Below are 25,040 nucleotides of genomic sequence, written 5' to 3' on the forward strand. Positions count from 1 at the left end.
ATTAGGAAGGGGGAATAGGTGTACCTCATACTGCTTCCCCCACTAATCTTTCTATCAGATCTCTCAATGGGGTACCTACCACCGTAGGACATGAATAGCCCTATTTGTAACAGCGGACTGCACTCTGGAGACAGTTATCCGTCTCTCTCCTCTTTCCCAATGCTAGAGAAAGAACATTCATGAGCTGCAGTCTATGGCCATTAGGGTTTTGCAAATATAACTGTACTGCCATCAGTACTGGATCAGGGGTCAGGCAAGGGCCAACTACAGTCAGCTCTCTCACTAAGCACTGACAGAGAAAACAGGGAGCCACTTACTGTACTGCTCTAGCCAAGTTAGCGGAGCTCAAATCCTGTCCGCTTCCAGTGTAGTCAGTGCTGGGTCTGAGGAGGAGGAGCCACCTAAGTGGGAATGGGGGTTGTACCAAACCTTCTAAAGATGATAAGTGGAGGTGTTGCCCCTAGCAACCAGATTCCAGCAATCATTTTATAGAATGTACTACATAAAGGAGTTAATATTATTGGTTGCTATGGGACACCTTTCCTCTTTAGAAGGTTTGATACATCTCCACCTAATTATTGTCAAGATTTATAGTCTAATCATTGCTGGGCTTGTGGGGAAGGAGCCCAATGCCTGTCAGTCTGTAAAGAAGTCATGGCTGTGCCTGAGGCATAGCCCATTTCCTATCAGCGTATGCAGTCTAGTCACTGTTGGGCCAGAAGAGGAGGAGAAACCGAATTCATGGTAAAATTTGTAGTCTAATCAGTGTTGGGCCTGAGGTAGGCTTCTCCATTGACTTTTCTGCCATCAATGGTTGAAGGTATCTAATCATCTTTGAAGAACAATCAATGGTTCAATGAGTAATAATATACTATACTCTATTAAACCCCTTGTGTTAAAGATCCATCGATTGTTCTCCAGCGATGATGGTTCTATATTTGTCCACTTTCACTTTTTCTGCTACACCAGACAAAAGCAGCAGTACCAGAGCTCCCTCTAGGGGAAGACTTCAGAGATAGTTTTTACTGGGTGAAAATAACACACTAAACTTCATAGTGGATAGTCTGGAGTGTACATTCTTCACACATCATGAGAGGTTGAGGTCACTTCATCACATTTGTCTGCAGGTGGTGTGACCTGTGAGACCGTTCTTGACTACATTAATATCCTAATCCAGGGATGCTCAACCACAATTCTAAAGTACCGCTAACAGGGCATGTTTTGCGAATATCTGTCTGTGGAAACAGGTGGGATAATTACGGACACAACAAAATAGATTAACTCACCTGTGCATGAATACACACATCTTCAAAACATGACCTGTGGGTGGTACTTGAGGATTAGGGTTGAGAACTCCTGGCGTACTCCCTTGTATGCTTCACTCGACATGTAAATCACACTTGGGTATCGGGCAAGGGTAATTGTTCCCTCATGCTCCATCCTAATTCTTTTTCTTTTTTTAACGGTACAGAACATGTCCTATGGGGACCCTTCCGCAAGCTTCCTGTCATCTTCAGCTACACTGAGCAGATGCCACTGCCATTCCCCAGTCACAGGAGTTAACAGGACTCTGATCTTTGAGGAGAAGTAGCGGGCAAATCAGATACGGAAGAATCAAGAGTATTAGTGAGGGAGATGTGTCAACATTTATGACACAGAGGAGTCCCTTTGCTGCAGTTTTTTTTCCAAGTAGCTTTCCAGGAAAGAATAGGTACAATGTGAAAAAGCTGGCTTGCTAATGAATGACTCAAATAGACATTTAAAGACTAATTTCTTGACCCATTCTGGTTAAGGTCTCGGTTAATCAAGTGGTTGCTAGATGGTCATAACAGCTTTTAGAAGGCATATATTCCAGAAAACCAGTCCATTTATGGCCTTGTTTGACTGTATCTGAATGTTGGTGCATGATGCTTTAATGTTAGCAGCCGGCACTCTGGCCCAAGGCCTGGAATGCTGAAGCAAAATAAAAAATAATGCTTTAGTCCATTCCTTTTAGAGTTAATGTGGCTCCTGAGTAATAAAAATAAAAACACCCTTTTCCCTAGTATTCATAAATGAAAACATATACAGTTGCTCATCGCTCAACCTTCTGGAACACTAGGAGGATTTTATTCTAGTGGGGAAAAGACCACTCCTCGTGGAGGACAGCAAAGGGGAAGAGGCTTGGTCAGCTAAAATAACCAGCAGCCAAGCCTTCAGAGCTTAACATTTCACTGATCACTGAGAAACTGCCCTAGTGGGTGGTCATCTCTTCAAAGATTAGTGGTTCTCTTCCACTTCAAATACAAATACTTGAGTTAGAGCAATCACAGACTGGAGATACATCTTAGACCTGTGAAGCTCTCTTAGATGGTTTCCTGGACACAAGTCGCAGTATTTAGCCTTCTAGGGGCCAGTCATTGAAGTCAAAGAATTCCTGAATAGTTTGGGTTTCTATTGAAATCTTTTTTAGCCTTTAAACCAGAGGGAGCTTTATACTAATTTGAACTTGAATACCCTGAAAACCCATCTTCTTCTCAAAGATACAAGATGGAGTTCCAGAAATTGGCCATATATAGGGTATTATTCAGACATGAACGCAGATTGCTGCATACGCAGCCAGGTCTGAGTTCATCTGCTCACAACATGTGTGAGGCCGCCTCCCGATGCGTCCACAATTAAATTGCGGACCCATCGGAACGAAGTTTGACCCGTCAGCGCAGTCAGTGGCTATTTCTTTTCCCCGGAACACCGCATGTGACGTCACGCAGCCGCACGAAAACGGTCCCGGCCCACCCCCACTTACATCATCTCCAAGTGCTGGTGATCCGCCTCTGTTCACTTTAGCGTAACCCAGGTCATATAAACCATGTCACACCACAAGCAACCCAGGTCAGTGCTGGGTTCGACCATGGTTTACAGTTGTCCCTTTCACACTAAACCAGGACCCGGGTTGCCCCAGCAATATCCCAGGTCAGAAGCTTGGTGTGAAAGAGGTATAATAGGACTTCCCACTGGCTCTCAGACGAGGTGGTCTCAACCATCAAGGTAGTTCAATTTCAGATGAAACTACTTTATTAACAGAACAAATCACATCATCACCTATCCAGCCAGCTAATCCAGTTGCTACCAAAGATGAATGTCACACCTTTGGTGACAAATTACTGACAACTGCAATAGAGGCAGTGCCTGCACCACTTCAAACTTGACATTCATCACAACAAAATACTAGTCTTCAGGTCTAGGGCAATGTGACTCTTCAGCACCATCTAAAGGGATTACAGTCTCCTCTATGAGAGACAAGAGATTAGCCAACGACCCATCAGATTTTTAGATTAATTATATGAAGCACGTACTTTAGCAGGCAAATAATGAAGCAGGTATTCCTGCAAACTTGAGAACACATTCCACCAGGTTGGGCACCTCTGAACCAGCTGTGCAAGGCAACCGCCTGGTCTTCTGTCTAAGCTTTTAAGGTTCAGTATGTTTTTGTCTAAAGAGGTCGGTTTTGGATACAAGAATTATGACCACAGCAATATCATAGCATCCCCTCCAGTAGGGTACTGCTTTGGCAACTCCTCATGGTCCCCCAATGGATGCATGAGAAAAAGGGATTTTTGCACTTACATGAAATTATTTATTTTTTTTATGTCTATTGGGCGACACTGGACGGCCATCCAATTTAAACCCTCGTTTATTTGACTTAAGTAGTCTGCAGATGGAGGACAATTTCTCTTAGTTTGTTATCTCTTCTATACAGATTCTGAGTAGGAAAACAACAGACCGACTCAAGGCTAGCGGATGCAGAGGGTAAGGAGCCAGGACTTCACTGAGAATATATAAAGCACCCAAGCTACTACAGCCACATCTTGTTCATATATCTCCCAATGGGTTTCGGGGGTGGGGGGGGGAAAGTTTCATATATCTACAAATATTCCTTTATTTACCCCCCCTCACCCACTTATAAAAAGATTCAAATAACGTAATGTGTCCATTTAAGTTGCATGGGACTGGTTACGATTAAACTTGCATGTGTATTATGGTTAGGACGGATAAAAGTGACATACCCTTTCTAAGTCTTCAATTTCAGAGCTAAAGTTTTTGCCGTCCTCCTTCATTTCTTCCTCTTCAAGAGTTCTCTCATCATCATAATCATGTACCAACATTTCAGCCGTAGGGTCAAAGTCATGATCTTCAGATGACAGAGAGCCGACTGCAAAAAAAAAGCCCCAAGAGAGGAACACACAAAAGAAAAAATTGTTACTTAAAATAAATAAGATTGGTGAGGTTTGTCATAACATTTATCATATAAAAATATAATAAATATGAAATATGTTTTATAGAAGTACATTAGAGAATAAAACCTGAATCTTTACTGAATTTTTTTCATGTCCTGACATTTTAACTCATTATGTGAGAAGCCGCATTTACTGTTCTTAAATCTGTCACAAGCAAATCTAAATTTGCAATACCCAAGTGAGAACATTATGTATGCATCATCAGAGGTGCAGAGGGCACACCTAATAATTACCTCAGTTCAGCCTGACATCTATTTTAAACCAATACCAGATTAGAATATTCATAACGTGGTGCCCAAACCACTCCATCGCTAAAAATAGTATACAGTTTTTAAATACATTATTATAATACACAATACCATGTGACCTCAATATAAGCATTTATGACAGCTGTAAGCATTTTTCTGCTTTCAGTGAGCATGATGCAAATTCAGGAGGAATGTTCACCAGTTATTATTTGACAGATCTATGCAGTGTATATTGCCTTTGTCCAGATGTTATAGGCCCTACATACTGGGCGATTTGACTGCAAGATATGCACGATCTCGTTCATTAATGAACGAGATAACGTTCATATCGTGCAGTGTGTAGGCACCAGCGATGAACGATGCGCGGCCCCGTGCTCGTTCATCGCTGGTGCCCCGTTGGCTGTGCATGCAGGCCAATATGGACGATCTCGTCCATACTTGCCTGCACTTCTATGGAGCCGGGTGACGGGGGGAGTGAAGAAACTTCACTCCCCCCGTCACTGCCCCCCCACCCCCACCCCCGGGTCGGCCTCCACCGTCGGGCAGCTCGGCGGTGGATCTATTAATATGTAGGGCCCTTTAGAGTGCACCTGTCTCACCACACATTGGATGCTAACACGTCAGCTGAACCCATTTTCATGAGAACTGACCTGCAATTGCAGTGAATCAACAGGCTGCATTCTTCATTATATCAGACCTGCCTACAAAATGCCTGCACCTGTGTGTAGTTACATGCTCTCTAAGAGATAACGAGTACATTATTTTAATTATGCCCCCTCCTCCCACCCCCAATAAGTAAACAAACAATAGGTAGATGTGCCATAAAATGACTTTCAGTCAGGAATATCTCAACATCTGATCTTCTACGGACTCTTCTGCCGGAACTATGCACACTTGGCATCGATATTAAAGCAAAAATAGAAGACATACTACCAGGTGGGACTGACAACCAATTACCATTAACAAACCATAAAAGAAAGCTTAAATACACTGACAATAAGCCCTCCAATTTCTTGAAGCACCAGTCTCACTTAAGCAAAAAAACAAAATAAAAAAATAAATAAAAAAAGAACGTTGTTTCACAAATTACCTTTACTTTCTCTTTGTCACTCTGATTGAATATTTCATTGTGAAATGCTTCAGTAGTTATCTAATTCAGAGAAAAATTGAAATAAAAACAGTATTTTCGAGACTCACATTGTGTTCCTACGTTTTGATATGACTCCACTAAGCTTGCTAGGTAATTACCAAGGACAAATCTCATGCACACACTCCCTGACTGGGAGAACTACTGGGGCATCTAGTCTAGAACTTAGGGCCACACAGAGTATTTGTAAATCTGATGTACTGTCTGTAGACCTATTCTTCCCTCTGTCCGATCTAGAGTACCGAATACACTATTTACAAGGAGATTATTCAAGTTTACGTTTATAAGAGATATTTATTGCTATGCAGGGTTAGGTTTGTTTATATTTTAATTGCTATAAAAACACAACTTATTTAGAACTAGAATGGATTATAAAGGATCTTAACCCAATCAAAACATTCAAAGAAAAATAAAATATTATAGTAAGTTCAATCCTTTGTCAAGGTACAAGTATTAGTAGTACTATTCTGCCAGGTGGGACTGGTGCCATTTCCTAAATTAAGTGTGAAAGTAATTATAAGTGTTTTTTTTTTTTTTTATATTCTGAGAATGTCAAACAATAATGGAGGAAAAAACAAACAGAGGGAGACTATTATCTGTGGCGAGTGCAGCAAGCCATCGTGCCCGCAGCGTGGCGAGTTCAGTGAGCCCGCAAGGGGCTTTCTAGCGCTCACCCCACTGCCAGCATTCTGGAGGACGGGATCAAGACAGCCGGGATCCCGTCTGACGGTAATCAGTATGTATTCCCATGGCACTACACTAGGAGAAATGACCTTTTCCACTTCTGGCCACTGACAGTGTGTTCAGAAATAAACATAAAAACGTCCACCAACCTTATGTCAGAGGATATTTATCAAACCTTCAGAAGGGGACAAGCAAAGGTGCATAGCAAGTAAGAGTGGGAGTGGCCTCCTGGGGATGGGATGGGATGGGTGTGCCCCCCCTCCCCCCCCCCCAACCCCACTTCCACCATTCTAGGAGGTGTGCCCAGCACTTACGTAAAATGCTGCGCTGCTCCAAAGTTCTCCCTACACTTTGAACAGATGCAGTGTTCATCCACAACTCCCTCCCCGGGACATTTCAGCCCGCATGGGGGTGGAGGGACAGGGTGAGGTGCACCAACCACCAGCGCATGCAGCAGCAGCAGCACTACTGAGGTCAAAGTGTGATCAGTGAGGAACCTCTGTAAGGGCAGAGTGCATTTTAGTGCTAAAATTGGACAGGGCGTGGCACCCTGCTGAAACTGCCAGGCGGGAACACTACATATACATATATTTTATGGCAAAAGGTTACTGTACAGCATGTTCTTAACTTTTACCCTCTTTAGAAAGTTTGATAAAACTCCACTTTAGAGTTAAAAGTAATCCCAGAGGTAGAATGTTACAGACCAAGATACAACTTAGCTTAACAAAGGAACAATCAGAAACAGGCTGATAACCAGACTTTTGTGCTCAACTGAACACAACCCAGTCAGAATAAAAGTCATTCACACTCTTACTTTATTAACGGCAAAAAACTCAAATACAGCCGCTGCATCGGTACCATATACACTAACATGAACAAGACCAATAATTACATAATGGAAAGTGTTCACTGTTTCATGGCCGGTACAATTGTACTTTTTTTTTACTTTGACGTTACATTTTCTGCCCATCCAAGTAAAGGTTATATCATTTGTTTGGACTTTCAGTTTGCTAAAGTACAGTACTATGCAAAAGTTTTAGGCAGGTGTGGAAATAAAGCTGGAAAGTAAGCTCATATATTTTTGTTTTACAGGCTAAAATTAGATAGAGCGCGGGTCGTTAGCGATGCCTTCCAGTTGGCACTGCTGGCACTGCTGCGGGGCAGATGGAAGACATCTGTAGTGACCTAGTGCCATGCAAAATCCCTGCTGGACCGCGCCAGCGGTAACGCAGCCTGACCATTGGGACGTTTGGCAGTCGCACAAGTGTGTACCCAGCTTTAGTTTCATTCAGAAATAATTATTAACTCTAACCTTCTAGGATTATTTCCAAAACAATGAGTTAAGTGCAACCAAACATTTTCCCCAACATCCAGTTGTCTAATTCTCATAAATATACAATAATCTATGTACAAGGCCTGAAAATAACAGGGTTCCATGCCCTGTCCTATACCCTCAATGGAAATAAATCATTTTCTGACGTGATGCTTATAGAATGTCATCTAACTACATCCCAGGGAACCAAACGAAATGGTCCCACGCGCAGTTTCAGCACTAGACAGCAAAGGGGTTGCGTACTGGTGGGGCGTGGCAAGATTTGGCACTATATTTAATTGTCGTTTAAAAAAAAAAAAAGGCAGGTGAGGCTTTATTAAAGTTGCTTATGTTGATTAAGCAGTTGTTATATTGAAAAACAATCTCTAATCACAAGTTAGTGCTGGTTATAAATTATTATAAAAGTTAAGTTACTAAAATCTAATGCGGGTATTCGCATACACTTTATTGCAGGGGTAGGGAACCTTTGGTCCTCCAGCAGTTGCTGAACTACACATTCCAGCATGCCTTACCACAGTTTTGCTATTTGGCTATGCTAAAACTGTTGCAGGACCTGCTGGGATGTGTAGTTTAACAACAGCTGGAGGGCCGCACGTTCACCACCCCTGACGTACTGTATGGTTATAAAGCAGATAAGGGGCAATACGTAATAGCCAGTGACGTGCAGGATGTTCTTATTTTTAAAGCAGCAATCTTTAACAAGGCAAAATCAACCTGGTTTTGCCTTTGTAAATGATCACTGCTTTACAAATACGGACAGACTGGCAGACATTCCTGAACAACCTGTAGCTCGCCGACTATCACATATTGGCAAAAGTAATGTAAGAAATATGAATCCAAGCTCTTGGAAATGCTATATAGCAAGTTTTGAGATTTTTTTAACAGGTTTTATTTCTCATCCGTGCATTATTTCCATTTTAAGATGTGATTAGTGCAGTACTGACATTTTAATATCGATTTGTAATTACATTTACTAAACAGTGTGATGTTCTTAAAAATAGAGAAGTCAAGAGTGATGCAGAATGTATCATATGTGACATATGCAACGTGAGAATACATAGGTTAAAAAAAAAACAACTTAAAAGAATCACAGGAAAATTAGTGCTCATATTACAAAAACATTTATAATTAAAACAAACAGATGACTTATCAGCAAATGACACGGACTGCAGAGAGCTCTAACCTGCGCTCTTCCATGGCTACAGATAAACTCACAACGAGCCCAAATGTAGCAAGGATACAGGCTAAAAAGAAAATATAGAAAATAAAAACAGGACAAACCTGGGCTCGAACTGTCAAACGAAGGCTGTGCAGAAAGAGAAGAGACAAGGAAACAAATTAGCAGTGTGAATTAATGCCAACTTAGATTTTATATTTATAGATGTGCCGTCATTACAGTTACATATATATTTACAACATTGCGTGTAGTGATGGGGACAGGTAGGGCAATGCTGGTACAGACATACAGTATAATACAGATCTGCGTATAATGATGGGACAGGTAGGGCAATGCTGGTACAGACATACAGTATAAGACAGATCTGCGTGTAGTGATGGGACAGGTACGGCAATGCTGGTAACAGACATACAGTATAATACAGATCTGCGTATAATGATGGGACAGGTAGGGCAATGCTGGTAACAGACATACAGCATAAGACAGATCTGCGTATAATGATGGGACAGGTAGGGCAATGCTGGTACAGACATACAGTATAAGACAGATCTGCGTATAATGATGGGACAGGTAGGGCAATGCTGGTACAGACATACAGTATAAGACAGATCTGCGTATAATGAAGGGACAGGTAGGGCAATGCTGGTTACAGACATACAGCATAAGACAGATCTGCATGTAGTGATGGGACAGGTAGGGCAATGCTGGTAACAGACATACAGCATAAGACAGATCTGCGTATAATGATGGGACAGGTAGGGCAATGCTGGTAACAGACATACAGCATAAGACAGATCTGCGTATAATGATGGGACAGGTAGGGCAATGCTGGTACCAGACATACAGCATAAGACAGATCTGTGTATAATGATGTGACAGGTAGGGCAATGCTGGTAACAGACATACAGCATAAGACAGATCTGCGTATAATGATGGGACAGGTAGGGCAATGCTGGTACAGACATACAGCATAAGACAGATCTGCGTATAATGATGGGACAGGTAGGGCAATGCTGGTACCAGACATACAGCATAATACAGATCTGCGTGTAGTGATGGGACAGGTAGGGCAATGCTGGTAACAGACATACAGCATAAGACAGATCTGCGTATAATGATGGGACAGGTAGGGCAATGCTGGTACAGACATACAGCATAAGACAGATCTGCGTATAATGATGGGACAGGTAGGGCAATGCTGGTAACAGACATACAGTATAAGACAGATCTGCGTATAATGAGGGGACAGGTAGGGCAATGCTGGTACAGACATACAGTATAAGACAGATCTGCGTATAATGATGGGACAGGTAGGGCAATGCTGGTACAGACATACAGTATAAGACAGATCTGCGTATAATGATGGGAAGGTAGGGCAATGCTGGTAACAGACATACAGCATAAGACAGATCTGCGTATAATGATGGGACAGGTACGGCAATGCTGGTACAGACATACAGTATAAGACAGATCTGCGTATAATGATAAGACAGGTAGGGCAATGCTGGTACAGACATACAGTATAAGACAGATCTGCGTATAATGATAAGACAGGTAGGGCAATGCTGGTACAGACATACAGTATAAGACAGATCTGCGTATAATGATAAGACAGGTAGGGCAATGCTGGTACAGACATACAGTATAAGACAGATCTGCGTATAATGATAAGACAGGTAGGGCAATGCTGGTACAGATATACAGTATAAGACAGATCTGCGTATAATGATAAGACAGGTAGGGCAATGCTGGTACAGACATACAGCATAATACAGATCTGCGTATAATGATGGGTCAGGTAGGGCAATGCTGGTACAGACATACAGTATAAGACAGATATGCGTATAATGATGGGTCAGGTAGGGCAATGCTGGTACAGACATACAGTATAAGACAGATCTATGTATAATGATGGGACAGGTAGGGCAATGCTGGTAACAGACATACAGCATAAGACAGATCTGCGTATAATGATGGGACAGGTAGAGCAATGCTGGTAACAGACATACAGCATAAGACAGATCTGCGTATAATGATGGGACAGGTAGGGCAATGCTGGTACCAGACATACAGCATAAGACAGATCTGCGTATAATGATGGGACAGGTAGGGCAATGCTGGTACCAGACATACAGCATAAGACAGATCTGCGTATAATGATGGGTCAGGTAGGGCAATGCTGGTAACAGACATACAGCATAAGACAGATCTGCGTATAATGATGGGACAGGTAGGGCAATGCTGGTACAGACATACAGTATAAGACAGATCTGCATATAATGATGGGACAGGTAGGGCAATGCTGGTAACAGACATACAGTATAAGACAGATCTGCGTATAATGATGGGACAGGTAGGGCAATGCTGGTAACAGACATACAGTATAAGACAGATCTGCGTATAATGATGGGACAGGTAGGGCAATGCTGGTACAGACATACAGCATTAGACAGATCTGCGTATAATGATGGGACAGGTAGGGCAATGCTGGTTACAGACATACAGTATAAGACAGATCTGCGTATAATGATGGGACAGGTAGGGCAATGCTGGTACAGACATACAGCATAAGACAGATCTGCGTATAATGATGGGACAGGTAGGGCAATGCTGGTACAGACATACAGCATAAGACAGATCTGCATATAATGATGGGACAGGTAGGGCAATGCTGGTAACAGACATACAGCATAAGACAGATCTGCGTATAATGATGGGACAGGTAGGGCAATGCTGGTAACAGACATACAGCATAAGACAGATCTGCGTATAATGATGGGACAGGTAGGGCAATGCTGGTAACAGACATACAGTATAAGACAGATCTGTGTATAATGATGGGACAGGTAGGGCAATGCTGGTAACAGACATACAGCATAAGACAGATCTGCGTGTAGTGATGGGACAGGTAGGGCAATGCTGGTAACAGACATACAGCATAAGACAGATCTGCGTATAATGATGGGACAGGTAGGGCAATGCTGGTAACAGACATACAGCATAAGACAGATCTGCATGTAGTGATGGGACAGGTAGGGCAATGCTGGTACAGACATACAGCATAAGACAGATCTGCGTGTAGTGATGGGACAGGTAGGGCAATGCTAGTACAGACATACAGCATAAGACAGATCTGCATATAATGATGGGACAGGTAGGGCAATGCTGGTAACAGACATACAGTATAAGACAGATCTGCGTATAATGATGGGACAGGTAGGGCAATGCTGGTACAGACATACAGTATAAGACAGATCTGCGTATAATGATGGGACAGGTAGGGCAATGCTGGTACAGACATACAGTATAAGACAGATCTGCGTATAATGATGGGACAGGTAGGGCAATGCTGGTAACAGACATACAGTATAAGACAGATCTGCGTATAATGATGGGACAGGTAGGGCAATGCTGGTAACAGACATACAGTATAAGACAGATCTGCGTATAATGAAGGGACAGGTAGAGCAATGCTGGTAACAGACATACAGCATAAGACAGATCTGCGTATAATGATGGGACAGGTAGGGCAATGCTGGTACAGACATACAGCATAAGACAGATCTGCATATAATGATGGGACAGGTAGGGCAATGCTGGTAACAGACATACAGCATAAGACAGATCTGCATATAATGATGGGACAGGTAGGGCAATGCTGGTACAGACATACAGCATAAGACAGATCTGCGTATAATGATGGGACAGGTAGGGCAATGCTGGTACAGACATACAGCATAAGACAGATCTGCGTATAATGATGGAACAGGTAGGGCAATGCTGGTACAGACATACAGCATAAGACAGATCTGCGTATAATGATGGGACAGGTAGGGCAATGCTGGTACAGACATACAGCATAAGACAGATCTGCATATAATGATGGGACAGGTAGGGCAATGCTGGTAACAGACATACAGTATAAGACAGATCTGCGTGTAGTGATGGGACAGGTAGGGCAATGCTGGTACAGACATACAGCATAAGACAGATCTGCGTATAATGATGGGACAGGTAGGGCAATGCTGGTTACAGACATACAGCATAAGACAGATCTGCGTATAATGATGGGACAGGTAGAGCAATGCTGGTACAGACATACAGTATAAGACAGATCTGCGTATAATGATGGGACAGGTAGGGCAATGCTGGTAACAGACATACAGTATAAGACAGTTCTGCGTATAATGATGGGACAGGTAGGGCAATGCTGGTAACAGACATACAGTATAAGACAGATCTGCGTATAATGATGGGACAGGTAGGGCAATGCTGGTAACAGACATACAGTATAAGACAGATCTGCGTGTAGTGATGGGACAGGTAGGGCAATGCTGGTACAGACATACAGCATAAGACAGATCTGCGTATAATGATGGGACAGGTAGGGCAATGCTGGTTACAGACATACAGTATAAGACAGATCTGCGTATAATGATGGGACAGGTAGGGCAATGCTGGTAACAGACATACAGTATAAGACAGATCTGCGTATAATGATGGGACAGGTAGGGCAATGCTGGTAACAGACATACAGTATAAGACAGATCTGCATGTAGTGATTGGACAGGTAGGGCAATGCTGGTACAGACATACAGCATAAGACAGATCTGCATATAATGATGGGACAGGTAGGGCAATGCTGGTAACAGACATACAGCATAAGACAGATCTGCGTATAATGATGGGACAGGTAGAGCAATGCTGGTAACAGACATACAGCATAAGACAGATCTGCGTATAATGATGGGACAGGTAGGGCAATGCTGGTAACAGACATACAGCATAAGACAGATCTGCGTATAATGATGTGACAGGTAGGGCAATGCTGGTACCAGACATACAGCATAAGACAGATCTGCGTATAATGATGGGACAGGTAGGGCAATGCTGGTAACAGACATACAGTATAAGACAGATCTGCGTGTAGTGATGGGACAGGTAGGGCAATGCTGGTACAGACATACAGCATAAGACAGATCTGCGTATAATGATGGGACAGGTAGGGCAATGCTGGTTACAGACATACAGCATAAGACAGATCTGCGTATAATGATGGGACAGGTAGAGCAATGCTGGTACAGACATACAGTATAAGACAGATCTGCGTATAATGATGGGACAGGTAGGGCAATGCTGGTAACAGACATACAGTATAAGACAGATCTGCGTATAATGATGGGACAGGTAGGGCAATGCTGGTAACAGACATACAGTATAAGACAGATCTGCATATAATGATGGGACAGGTAGGGCAATGCTGGTAACAGACATACAGCATAAGACAGATCTGCGTATAATGATGGGACAGGTAGAGCAATGCTGGTACAGACATACAGTATAAGACAGATCTGCGTATAATGATGGGACAGGTAGGGCAATGCTGGTAACAGACATACAGTATAAGACAGATCTGCGTATAATGATGGGACAGGTAGGGCAATGCTGGTAACAGACATACAGTATAAGACAGATCTGCATGTAGTGATGGGACAGGTAGGGCAATGCTGGTACAGACATACAGCATAAGACAGATCTGCATATAATGATGGGACAGGTAGGGCAATGCTGGTAACAGACATACAGCATAAGACAGATCTGCGTATAATGATGGGACAGGTAGAGCAATGCTGGTAACAGACATACAGCATAAGACAGATCTGCGTATAATGATGGGACAGGTAGGGCAATGCTGGTTACAGACATACAGTATAAGACAGATCTGCGTATAATGATGGGACAGGTAGGGCAATGCTGGTAACAGACATACAGTATAAGACAGATCTGCGTATAATGATGGGACAGGTAGGGCAATGCTGGTAACAGACATACAGTATAAGACAGATCTGCATGTAGTGATTGGACAGGTAGGGCAATGCTGGTACAGACATACAGCATAAGACAGATCTGCATATAATGATGGGACAGGTAGGGCAATGCTGGTAACAGACATACAGCATAAGACAGATCTGCGTATAATGATGGGACAGGTAGAGCAATGCTGGTAACAGACATACAGCATAAGACAGATCTGCGTATAATGATGGGACAGGTAGGGCAATGCTGGTAACAGACATACAGCATAAGACAGATCTGCGTATAATGATGTGACAGGTAGGGCAATGCTGGTACCAGACATACAGCATAAGACAGATCTGCGTATAATGATGGGACAGGTAGGGCAATGCTGGTAACAGACATACAGTATAAGACAGATCTGCGTGTAGTGATGGGACAGGTAGGGCAATGCTGGTACAGACATACAGCATAAGACAGATCTGCGTATAATGATGGGACAGGTAGGGCAATGCTGGTTACAGACATACAGCATAAGACAGATCTGCGTATAATGATGGGACAGGTAGAGCAATGCTGGTACAGACATACAGTATAAGACAGATCTGCGTATAATGATGGGACAGGTAGGGCAATGCTGGTAACAGACATACAGTATAAGACAGATCTGCGTATAATGATGGGACAGGTAGGGCAATGCTGGTAACAGACATACAGTATAAGACAGATCTGCATATAATGATGGGACAGGTAGGGCAATGCTGGTAACAGACATACAGCATAAGACAGATCTGCGTATAATGATGGGACAGGTAGAGCAATGCTGGTACAGACATACAGTATAAGACAGATCTGCGTATAATGATGGGACAGGTAGGGCAATGCTGGTAACAGACATACAGTATAAGACAGATCTGCGTATAATGATGGGACAGGTAGGGCAATGCTGGTAACAGACATACAGTATAAGACAGATCTGCATGTAGTGATGGGACAGGTAGGGCAATGCTGGTACAGACATACAGCATAAGACAGATCTGCATATAATGATGGGACAGGTAGGGCAATGCTGGTAACAGACATACAGCATAAGACAGATCTGCGTATAATGATGGGACAGGTAGAGCAATGCTGGTAACAGACATACAGCATAAGACAGATCTGCGTATAATGATGGGACAGGTAGGGCAATGCTGGTAACAGACATACAGCATAAGACAGATCTGCGTATAATGAAGGGACAGGTAGGGCAATGCTGGTACCAGACATACAGCACAAGACAGATCTGCGTATAATGATGTGACAGGTAGGGCAATGCTGGTACCAGACATACAGCATAAGACAGATCTGCGTATAATGATGGGACAGGTAGGGCAATGCTGGTAACAGACATACAGCATAAGACAGATCTGCGTATAATGATGTGACAGGTAGGGCAATGCTGGTAACAGACATACAGCATAAGACAGATCTGCGTATAATGATGGGACAGGTAGGGCAATGCTGGTAACAGACATAGAGCATAAGACAGATCTGCGTATAATGATGGGACAGGTAGGGCAATGCTGGTACCAGACATACAGTATAAGACAGATCTGCGTATAATGATGGGACAGGTAGAGCAATGCTGGTACAGACATACAGTATAAGACAGATCTGCGTATAATGATGGGACAGGTAGGGCAATGCTGGTACAGACATACAGTATAAGACAGATCTGCGTATAATGATGGGACAGGTAGGGCAATGCTGGTAACAGACATACAGCATAATACAGATCTGCGTATAATGATGGGACAGGTAGGGCAATGCTGGTAACAGACATACAGCATAATACAGATCTGCGTATAATGATGGGACAGGTAGGGCAATGCTGGTTACAGACATACAGTATAAGACAGATCTGCGTATAATGATGAGACAGGTAGGGCAATGCTGGTTACAGACATACAGTATAAGACAGATCTGCGTATAATGATGAGACAGGTAGGGCAATGCTGGTAACAGACATACAGTATAAGACAGATCTGCGTATAATGATAAGACAGGTAGGGCAATGCTGGTACAGACATACAGCATAAGACAGATCTGCGTATAATGATGGGACAGGTAGGGCAATGCTGGTAACAGACATACAGCATAAGACAGATCTGCGTATAATGATGTGACAGGTAGGGCAATGCTGGTACAGACATACAGTATAAGACAGATCTGCGTATAATGATAAGACAGGTAGGGCAATGCTGGTACAGACATACAGCATAAGACAGATCTGCATATAATGATGGGACAGGTAGGGCAATGCTGGTAACAGACATACAGCATAAGACAGATCTGCATATAATGATGGGACAGGTAGGGCAATGCTGGTACAGACATACAGTATAAGACAGATCTGCATATAATGATGGGACAGGTAGGGCAATGCTGGTACAGACATACAGCATAAGACAGATCTGCGTATAATGATGGGACAGGTAGGGCAATGCTGGTACAGACATACAGCATAAGACAGATCTGCGTATAATGATGGGACAGGTAGGGCAATGCTGGTACAGACATACAGCATAAGACAGATCTGCGTATAATGATGGGACAGGTAGGGCAATGCTGGTACAGACATACAGTATAAGACAGATCTGCGTATAATGATGGGACAGGTAGGGCAATACTGGTACAGACATACAGCATAAGACAGATCTGCGTATAATGATGTGACAGGTAGGGCAATGCTGGTACCAGACATACAGCATAAGACAGATCTGCGTATAATGATGGGACAGGTAGGGCAATGCTGGTACAGACATACAGTATAAGACAGATCTGCGTATAATGATGGGACAGGTAGGGCAATGCTGGTAACAAACATACAGTATAAGACAGATCTGCGTATAATGATAAGACAGGTAGGGCAATGCTGGTAACAGACATACAGTATAAGACAGATCTGCGTATAATGATGGGACAGGTAGGGCAATGCTGGTAACAGACATACAGCATAATACAGATCTGCGTATAATGAAGGGACAGGTAGGGCAATGCTGGTACAGACATACAGCATAAGACAGATCTGCGTATAATGATGGGACAGGTAGGGCAATGCTGGTACAGACATACAGCATAAGACAGATCTGCGTATAATGATGGGACAGGTAGGGCAATGCTGGTAACAGACATACAGCATAAGACAGATCTGCGTATAATGATGGGACAGGTAGGGCAATGCTGGTGACATACAGCATAAGACAGATCTGCATATAATGATGGGACAGGTAGGGCAATGCTGGTGACATACAGCATAAGACAGATCTGCGTATAATGATGGGACAGGTAGGGCAATGCTGGTAACAGACATACAGCATAAGACAGATCTGCGTGTAGTGATGGGACAGGTAGGGCAATGCTGGTAACAGACATACAGTACAAGACAGATCTGCGTATAATTATGGGACAGGTAGGGCAATGCTGGTAACAGACATACAGCATAAGACAGATCTGCATGTAGTGATGAGACAGCTGGGTAAATGCTGGGTGAATATATACTGTGTGAGACAGATCTGTGTGTGGTCACGGGACAAGGCGTAATGTACGCAAAACTAGAAAGACTTTTGTGTACTTAGGGACTGGTGGGACAATGATGGATCAACACATACAATAGATAGACCTGTGTTTATTGCTGGGCTGGTGGGGCAGTAGCCGGGGTACACATAAAGTAGACAGCCCTGTCACAGTGATGGGGCAAATTCCCTGTGTGCAGTGACAGTGGGGCAGATGCCCTGTGTGCAGTGACAGTGGGGCTGGTGGGGTACTTGCCCTGTGTGCAGTGACAGTGGGGCAGATGCCCAGTGTGCAGCGACAGTAGGGTACTTGCCCAGTGTGCAGCGACAGTAGGGTACTTGCCCAGTGTGCAGCGACAGTAGGGTACTTGCCCAGTGTGCAGCGACAGTAGGGTACTTGCCCAGTGTGCAGCGACAGTAGGGTACTTGCCCAGTGTGCAGCGACAGTAGGGTACTTGCCCAGTGTGCAGTGACAGTGGGGCAGATGCCCTGTGTACAGTGATGGGGTAGTTGCCCTGTGTACAGTGATGGGGCAGTTGCCCTGTGTACAGTGATGGGGCAGTTGCCCGGTGTACAGTGAGGCCGGTGGGTTACTTGGCCTGTGTTTAGTGACAGTGGGTCAGGTGGATTACATGCCCTGTGTGCAGTGACAGTGGGGCCGGTGGATTACTTGCCCTGTGTGCAGTGACAGTGGGGCCGGTGGATTACTTGCCCTGTGTGCAGTGACAGTGGGGCCGGTGGGGTACTTGCCCTATGTGCAGTGATAGAGGGGCCAGTGAGGCAGTGGCCGGGGCATACACACCAGGGCTATGACAGAGGAACGCTGCCCATCATATCACAGAAACTTAGGCTTATGAGTTAAGTGAATGGGACGAAGGAGATTCTGTGGTAACCGGGTACACCGAGATCTCCCATCGGACCCCTACACCGGAAACCCCCGACCTGGCCGCCGCCTATCAGTCCCCGGTCCCACCCCCGCCCCGGACAGTCCGTTCCCTCCCGCGGCCTACGAGCTATTTGCAGTGTGTGTGGCGGCTCCCCCGGCCCCTGACTTCCCGTGCTGGTAGATGGGACTGTGAGTGACGGGATTTGAGAGGATTTGGCCGATTTCGGGGGCTCCCGATCCCGGGATTTACGTGTGAACGGTCCCTCCCCCCGCTCCGGCCCGGTTTTCTCGCTTACCTCCGCCATATTGGTACCTCTAGGCGAACGAGCTGCAACTGCGCAAAGTACCCGGATGGAAAGAGCCAGCCAATCACAGAGCGCCTAGCCAGAGGTGTCCGGAGGCCTGGAGGATGGGGTGGGGCCTGAAGCTGAGGACCAGGAGGGGGAGGAGTCGCCTGGCCATATACGTTTCTCCCAGTATTTCATGTTATATTATATACTGCACCGTATACAGCATTCTATTTCATGTGATACACGATAGAAAACATCTGCTCATCTCTTACATTAAATCATGTTTCTCTGACGTCCTAGTGGATGCTGGGACTCCGTAAGGACCATGGGGAATAGCGGCTCCGCAGGAGACAGGGCACAAAATAAAAGCTTAAGGATCAGGTGGTGTGCACTGGCTCCTCCCCCTATGACCCTCCTCCAAGCCCCAGTTAGATTTTTGTGCCCGGCCGAGAAGGGTGCAATCTAGGTGGCTCTCCTGAGCTGCTTAGAATAAAAGTTTAGTTTAGGTTTTTTTATTTTCAGTGAGTCCTGCTGGCAACAGGCTCACTGCATCGTGGGACTAAGGGGAGAAGAAACGGACTCACCTGAGTGCAGAGTGGATCGGGTTTCTTAGGCTACTGGACATTAGCTCCAGAGGGACGATCACAGGTTCAGCCTGGATGGGTCACCGGAGCCGCGCCGCCGTCCCCCTTACAGAGCCAGAAGAGACGAAGAGGTCCGGTGAAATCGGCGGCAGAAGACATCCTGTCTTCAGTCTAAGGTAGCGCACAGCACCGCAGCTGTGCGCCATTGCTCTCAGCACACTTCACACTCCGGTCACTGAGGGTGCAGGGCGCTGGGGGGGAGCGCCCTGAGACGCAATATAACAATATACCTTAGGTGGCAAAAAGAATACATCACATATAGCTCCTGGGCTATATGGATGTATTTTAATCCCCTGCCATTTTTACACAAAAAAGCGGGAGATAAGGACGTCGTGAAGGGGCGGAGCCTATCTCCTCAGCACACAAGCGCCATTTTCCCTCACAGCTCCGCTGGAAGGACGGCTCCCTGACTCTCCCCTGCAGTCCTGCTTCAGAATCAGGGTAAAAAAGAGAAGGGGGGGCATTTTTGGCAGCAAATAACGATAATAACAGCAGCTATAAGGGAATAACACTTTTATAAGGTTATCCCTGTATATATATATAGCGCTGGGTGTGTGCTGGCAGACTCTCCCTCTGTCTCTCCAAAGGGCTAAGTGGGGTCCTGTCCTCTATCAGAGCATTCCCGGTGTGTGTGCTGTGTGTCGGTACGCGTGTGTCGACATGTATGAGGAGGAAAATGATGTGGAGGCGGAGCAGTTGCCTGTGTTGGTGATGTCACCCCCTAGGGAGTCGACACCTGACTGGATGATTGTATTTAAACAATTAAGTGATAATGTCAGCAATTTGCAAAAAACTGTTGACGACATGAGACAGCCGGCAAATCAATTAGTGCCTGTCCTGGCGTCTCAGACACCGTCAGGGGCGCTAAAACGCCCGTTACCTCAGTGGGTCGACACAGACCCTGACACAGATACTGAGTCTAGTGTCGACGGTGACGAGACAAACGTAATGTCCAGTAGGGCCACACGTTACATGATCACGGCAATGAAAGAGGCATTGAACCTTTCTGACACTACAAGTACCACAAAGAAGGGTATTATGTGGGGTGAGAAAAAACTACCAATAGTTTTTCCTGAGTCAGAGGAAATAAATGAGGTGTGTGAAAAAGCGTGGGTTTCCCCCGATAAAAAACAGCTAATTTCTAAAAAATTATTAGCATTATATCCCTTCCCGCCAGAGGTTAGGGCGCGTTGGGAAACACCCCCTAGGGTAGATAAGGCGCTCACACGTTTATCTAAACAAGTAGCGTTACCGTCTCCTGATACGGCCACCCTCAAAGAACCAGCTGATAGAAGGCTGGAAAATATCCTAAAAAGTATATACACACATACTGGTGTTATACTGCGACCAGCAATCGCCTCAGCCTGGATGTGCAGTGCTGGAGTCGCATGGTCGGATTCCCTGACTGAGAATATTGATACCCTGGATAGGGACAATATTTTGTTAACTATAGAACATTTAAAGGATGCATTACTATATATGCGTGATGCACAGAGGGATATTTGCACCCTGGCATCAAGAGTAAGTGCTATGTCCATCTCTGCCAGAAGAGCGTTATGGACGCGACAGTGGTCAGGGGATGCGGATTCCAAACGGCACATGGAAGTATTGCCGTATAAAGGGGAGGAGTTATTTGGGGCTGGTCTATCGGACCTGGTGGCCACGGCAACGGCTGGAAAATCCACCTTTTTACCCCAGGTCACTCCACATCAGCAGAAAAAGACACCGTCTTTTCAAACTCAGTCCTTTCGTTCCCATAAGTACAAGCGAGCAAAAGGCCACTCTTTTCTGCCCCGGGGCAGAGGAAGAGGAAAAAGACTGCACCATGCAGCCGCTTCACAGGAGCAGAAGCCCTCCCCTGCTTCTGCCAAGTCTTCAGCATGACGCTGGGGCTTTACAAGCAGACTCAGATATGGTGGGGGCCCGTCTCAAGAATTTCAACGCGCAGTGGGCTCACTCGCAAGTGGATCCCTGGATTCTACAGGTAGTATCGCAAGGGTACAAACTGGAATTCGAGGCGTTTCCCCCTCGTCGGTTCCTGAAGTCTGTTTTACCAAAGTCTCCCTCCGACAGGGAGGCAGTTTTGGAAGCCATTCACAAGCTGTATTCCCAGCAGGTGATAATCAAGGTACCCCTCCTGCAACAAGGAAAGGGGTATTATTCCACGCTGTTTGTGGTACTGATGCCGGACGGCTCGGTGAGACCAATTTTAAATCTGAAATCCTTGAACACTTACATAAAAAGGTTCAAATTCAAGATGGAGTCACTCAGAGCAGTGATAGCGAACCTGGAAGAAGGGGACTATATGGTGTCTCTGGACATCAAAGATGCTTATCTCCACGTCCCAATATACCCTTCTCACCAAGGGTACCTCAGGTTTGTAGTACAAAACGGTCATTATCAGTTTCAGACGCTGCCGTTTGGATTGTCCACGGCACCTCGGGTCTTTACCAAGGTAATGGCCGAAATGATGATTCTTCTACGAAGAAAAGGCATTTTAATTATCCCTTACTTGGACGATCTCCTGATAAGGGCAAGATCCAGGGAACAGTTAGAAGTCGGAGTAGCACTATCTCAGGTAGTGTTACGTCAGCACGGGTGGATTCTAAATATTCCAAAATCGCAGCTGATTCCAACGACACGTCTACTGTTCCTAGGAATGATTCTGGACACAGTCCAGAAGAAGGTGTTTCTCCCGGAGGAGAAGGCCAGGGAGTTATCCGAGCTAGTCAGGAACCTCCTAAAACCAGGCCAGGTCTCAGTGCATCAGTGCACGAGGGTCCTGGGAAAAATGGTGGCTTCTTACGAAGCGATTCCATTCGGAAGATTCCATGCAAGAACATTTCAGTGGGATCTACTGGACAAATGGTCCGGATCGCATCTGCAGATGCATCAGCGGATAACCCTGTCGCCAAGGACAAGGGTGTCTCTCCTGTGGTGGCTGCAAAGTGCTCATCTACTAGAGGGCCGCAGATTTGGCATTCAGGATTGGATCCTGGTAACCACGGATGCCAGCCTGAGAGGCTGGGGAGCAGTCACACAGGGAAGGAATTTCCAGGGCTTGTGGTCAAGCATGGAAACATCTCTTCATATAAACATTCTGGAACTAAGGGCCATTTACAATGCCCTAAGTCAAGCAAAACCTCTGCTTCAGGGTCAGGCGGTGTTGATCCAATCGGACAACATCACGTCAGTCGCCCACGTAAACAGACAGGGCGGCACGAGAAGCAGGAGGGCAATGGCAGAAGCTGCAAGGATTCTTCGCTGGGCGGAAAATCATGTGATAGCACTGTCAGCAGTGTTCATTCCGGGAGTGGACAACTGGGAAGCAGACTTCCTCAGCAGACACGACCTTCACCCGGGAGAGTGGGGACTTCACCCAGAAGTCTTCCACCTGATTGTAAACCGTTGGGAAAAACCAAAGGTGGACATGATGGCGTCACGTCTAAACAAAAAACTGGACAGATATTGCGCCAGGTCAAGGGACCCTCAGGCAATAGCAGTGGACGCTCTGGTAACGCCGTGGGTGTACCAGTCAGTGTATGTGTTCCCTCCTCTGCCTCTCATACCAAAAGTACTGAGAATCATAAGAAGGAGAGGAGTAAGAACTATACTCGTGATCCCGGATTGGCCAAGAAGGACTTGGTACCCGGAACTTCAAGAGATGCTCACGGACGAACCGTGGCCTCTACCTCTAAGACAGGACCAGCTACTGCAGGGGCCTTGTCTGTTTCAAGACTTACCGCGGCTGCGTTTGACGGCATGGCGGTTGAACGCCGGATCCTGAGGGAAAAAGGCATTCCAGAAGAAGTCATTCCTACTCTGGTCAAAGCCAGGAAGGACGTAACCGCAAAACATTATCACCGCATTTGGCGTAAATATGTTGCGTGGTGTGAGGCCAAGAGGGCCCCTACAGAGGAATTTCAACTGGGTCGTTTCCTTCATTTCCTGCAAACAGGACTGTCTATGGGCCTAAAATTAGGGTCCATTAAGGTTCAAATTTCGGCCCTGTCGATTTTCTTCCAAAAAGAACTGGCTTCAGTACCTGAAGTTCAGACATTGTAAAAGGGGTGCTGCACATACAGCCTCCTTTTGTGCCTCCAGTGGCACCTTGGGATCTCAATGTGGTGTTGAGTTTTCTAAAGTCACATTGGTTTGAACCACTTTCCACTGTGGACTTAAAATATCTCACATGGAAGGTGTCGATGCTGTTAGCCTTGGCTTCAGCCAGGCGTGTCAGAATTGGCGGCTTTATCATATAAAAGCCCTTACTTAATTTTTCATTCTGACAGGGCGGAATTGAGGACTCGTCCTCAATTTCTACCTAAGGTGGTTTCTGCATTTCACATGAACCAACCTATTGTGGTACCTGCGGCTACCAGGGACTTAGAGGACTCTAAGTTGCTTGACGTTGTCAGGGCCTTGAAAATATATGTTTCCAGGACGGCTGGAGTCAGAAAATCTGACTCGCTGTTTATCCTGTATGCACTCTCCAGGACGGCTGGAGTCAGAAAATCTGACTCGCTGTTTATCCTGTATGCACCTAACAAACTGGGTGCTCCTGCTTCTAAGCAGACGATTGCTCATTGGATTTGTAGTACAATTCAGCTTGCACATTCTGTGGCAGGATTGCCACAGCCAAAATCAGTAAAAGCCCATTCCACAAGGAAAGTGGGCTCATCTTGGGCGGCTGCCCGAGGGGTCTCGGCTTTACAACTTTGCCGAGCAGCTACTTGGTCAGGGGCAAACACGTTTGCTAAATTCTACAAATTTGATACCCTGGCTGAGGAGGACCTGGAGTTCTCTCATTCGGTGCTGCAGAGTCATCCGCACTCTCCCGCCCGTTTGGGAGCTTTGGTATAATCCCCATGGTCCTTACGGAGTCCCAGCATCCACTAGGACGTCAGAGAAAATAAGATTTTACTTACCGATAAATCTATTTCTCATAGTCCGTAGTGGATGCTGGGCGCCCATCCCTAGTGCGGATTGTCTGCAATACTT

General features: G+C 45.2%; 1 protein-coding gene across 3 annotated transcripts in view; it reads right to left on the reverse strand.

Moving 5' to 3' along the window:
* MIER3 (MIER family member 3) overlaps nt 1–19,474 on the reverse strand; it is a 52,558-nt gene extending 33,084 nt beyond the window's left edge. The window contains exons 1-4 of one of the 3 annotated variants that reach the window (XM_063962644.1): nt 19,402–19,474; nt 8,971–8,995; nt 5,616–5,675; nt 4,047–4,192 (exon numbers count right to left, since the gene is read on the reverse strand). In XM_063962644.1, the coding sequence (XP_063818714.1) occupies nt 4,047–4,145 (99 nt within the window). In that variant the 5' untranslated portion in view covers nt 4,146–4,192; nt 5,616–5,675; nt 8,971–8,995; nt 19,402–19,474. Of the gene's footprint in view, nt 1–4,046; nt 4,193–5,615; nt 5,676–8,970; nt 8,996–19,021; nt 19,136–19,401 lie in introns of those variants that run through there. The other 2 variants (XM_063962652.1, XM_063962635.1) reach the window with 2 other exon arrangements.
* Nucleotides 19,475–25,040: the final 5,566 nt, after the last annotated feature.

The sequence above is a fragment of the Pseudophryne corroboree genome, chromosome 1 (genome assembly GCF_028390025.1).
Source record: "Pseudophryne corroboree isolate aPseCor3 chromosome 1, aPseCor3.hap2, whole genome shotgun sequence".
Taxonomy (NCBI): domain Eukaryota; kingdom Metazoa; phylum Chordata; class Amphibia; order Anura; family Myobatrachidae; genus Pseudophryne; species Pseudophryne corroboree.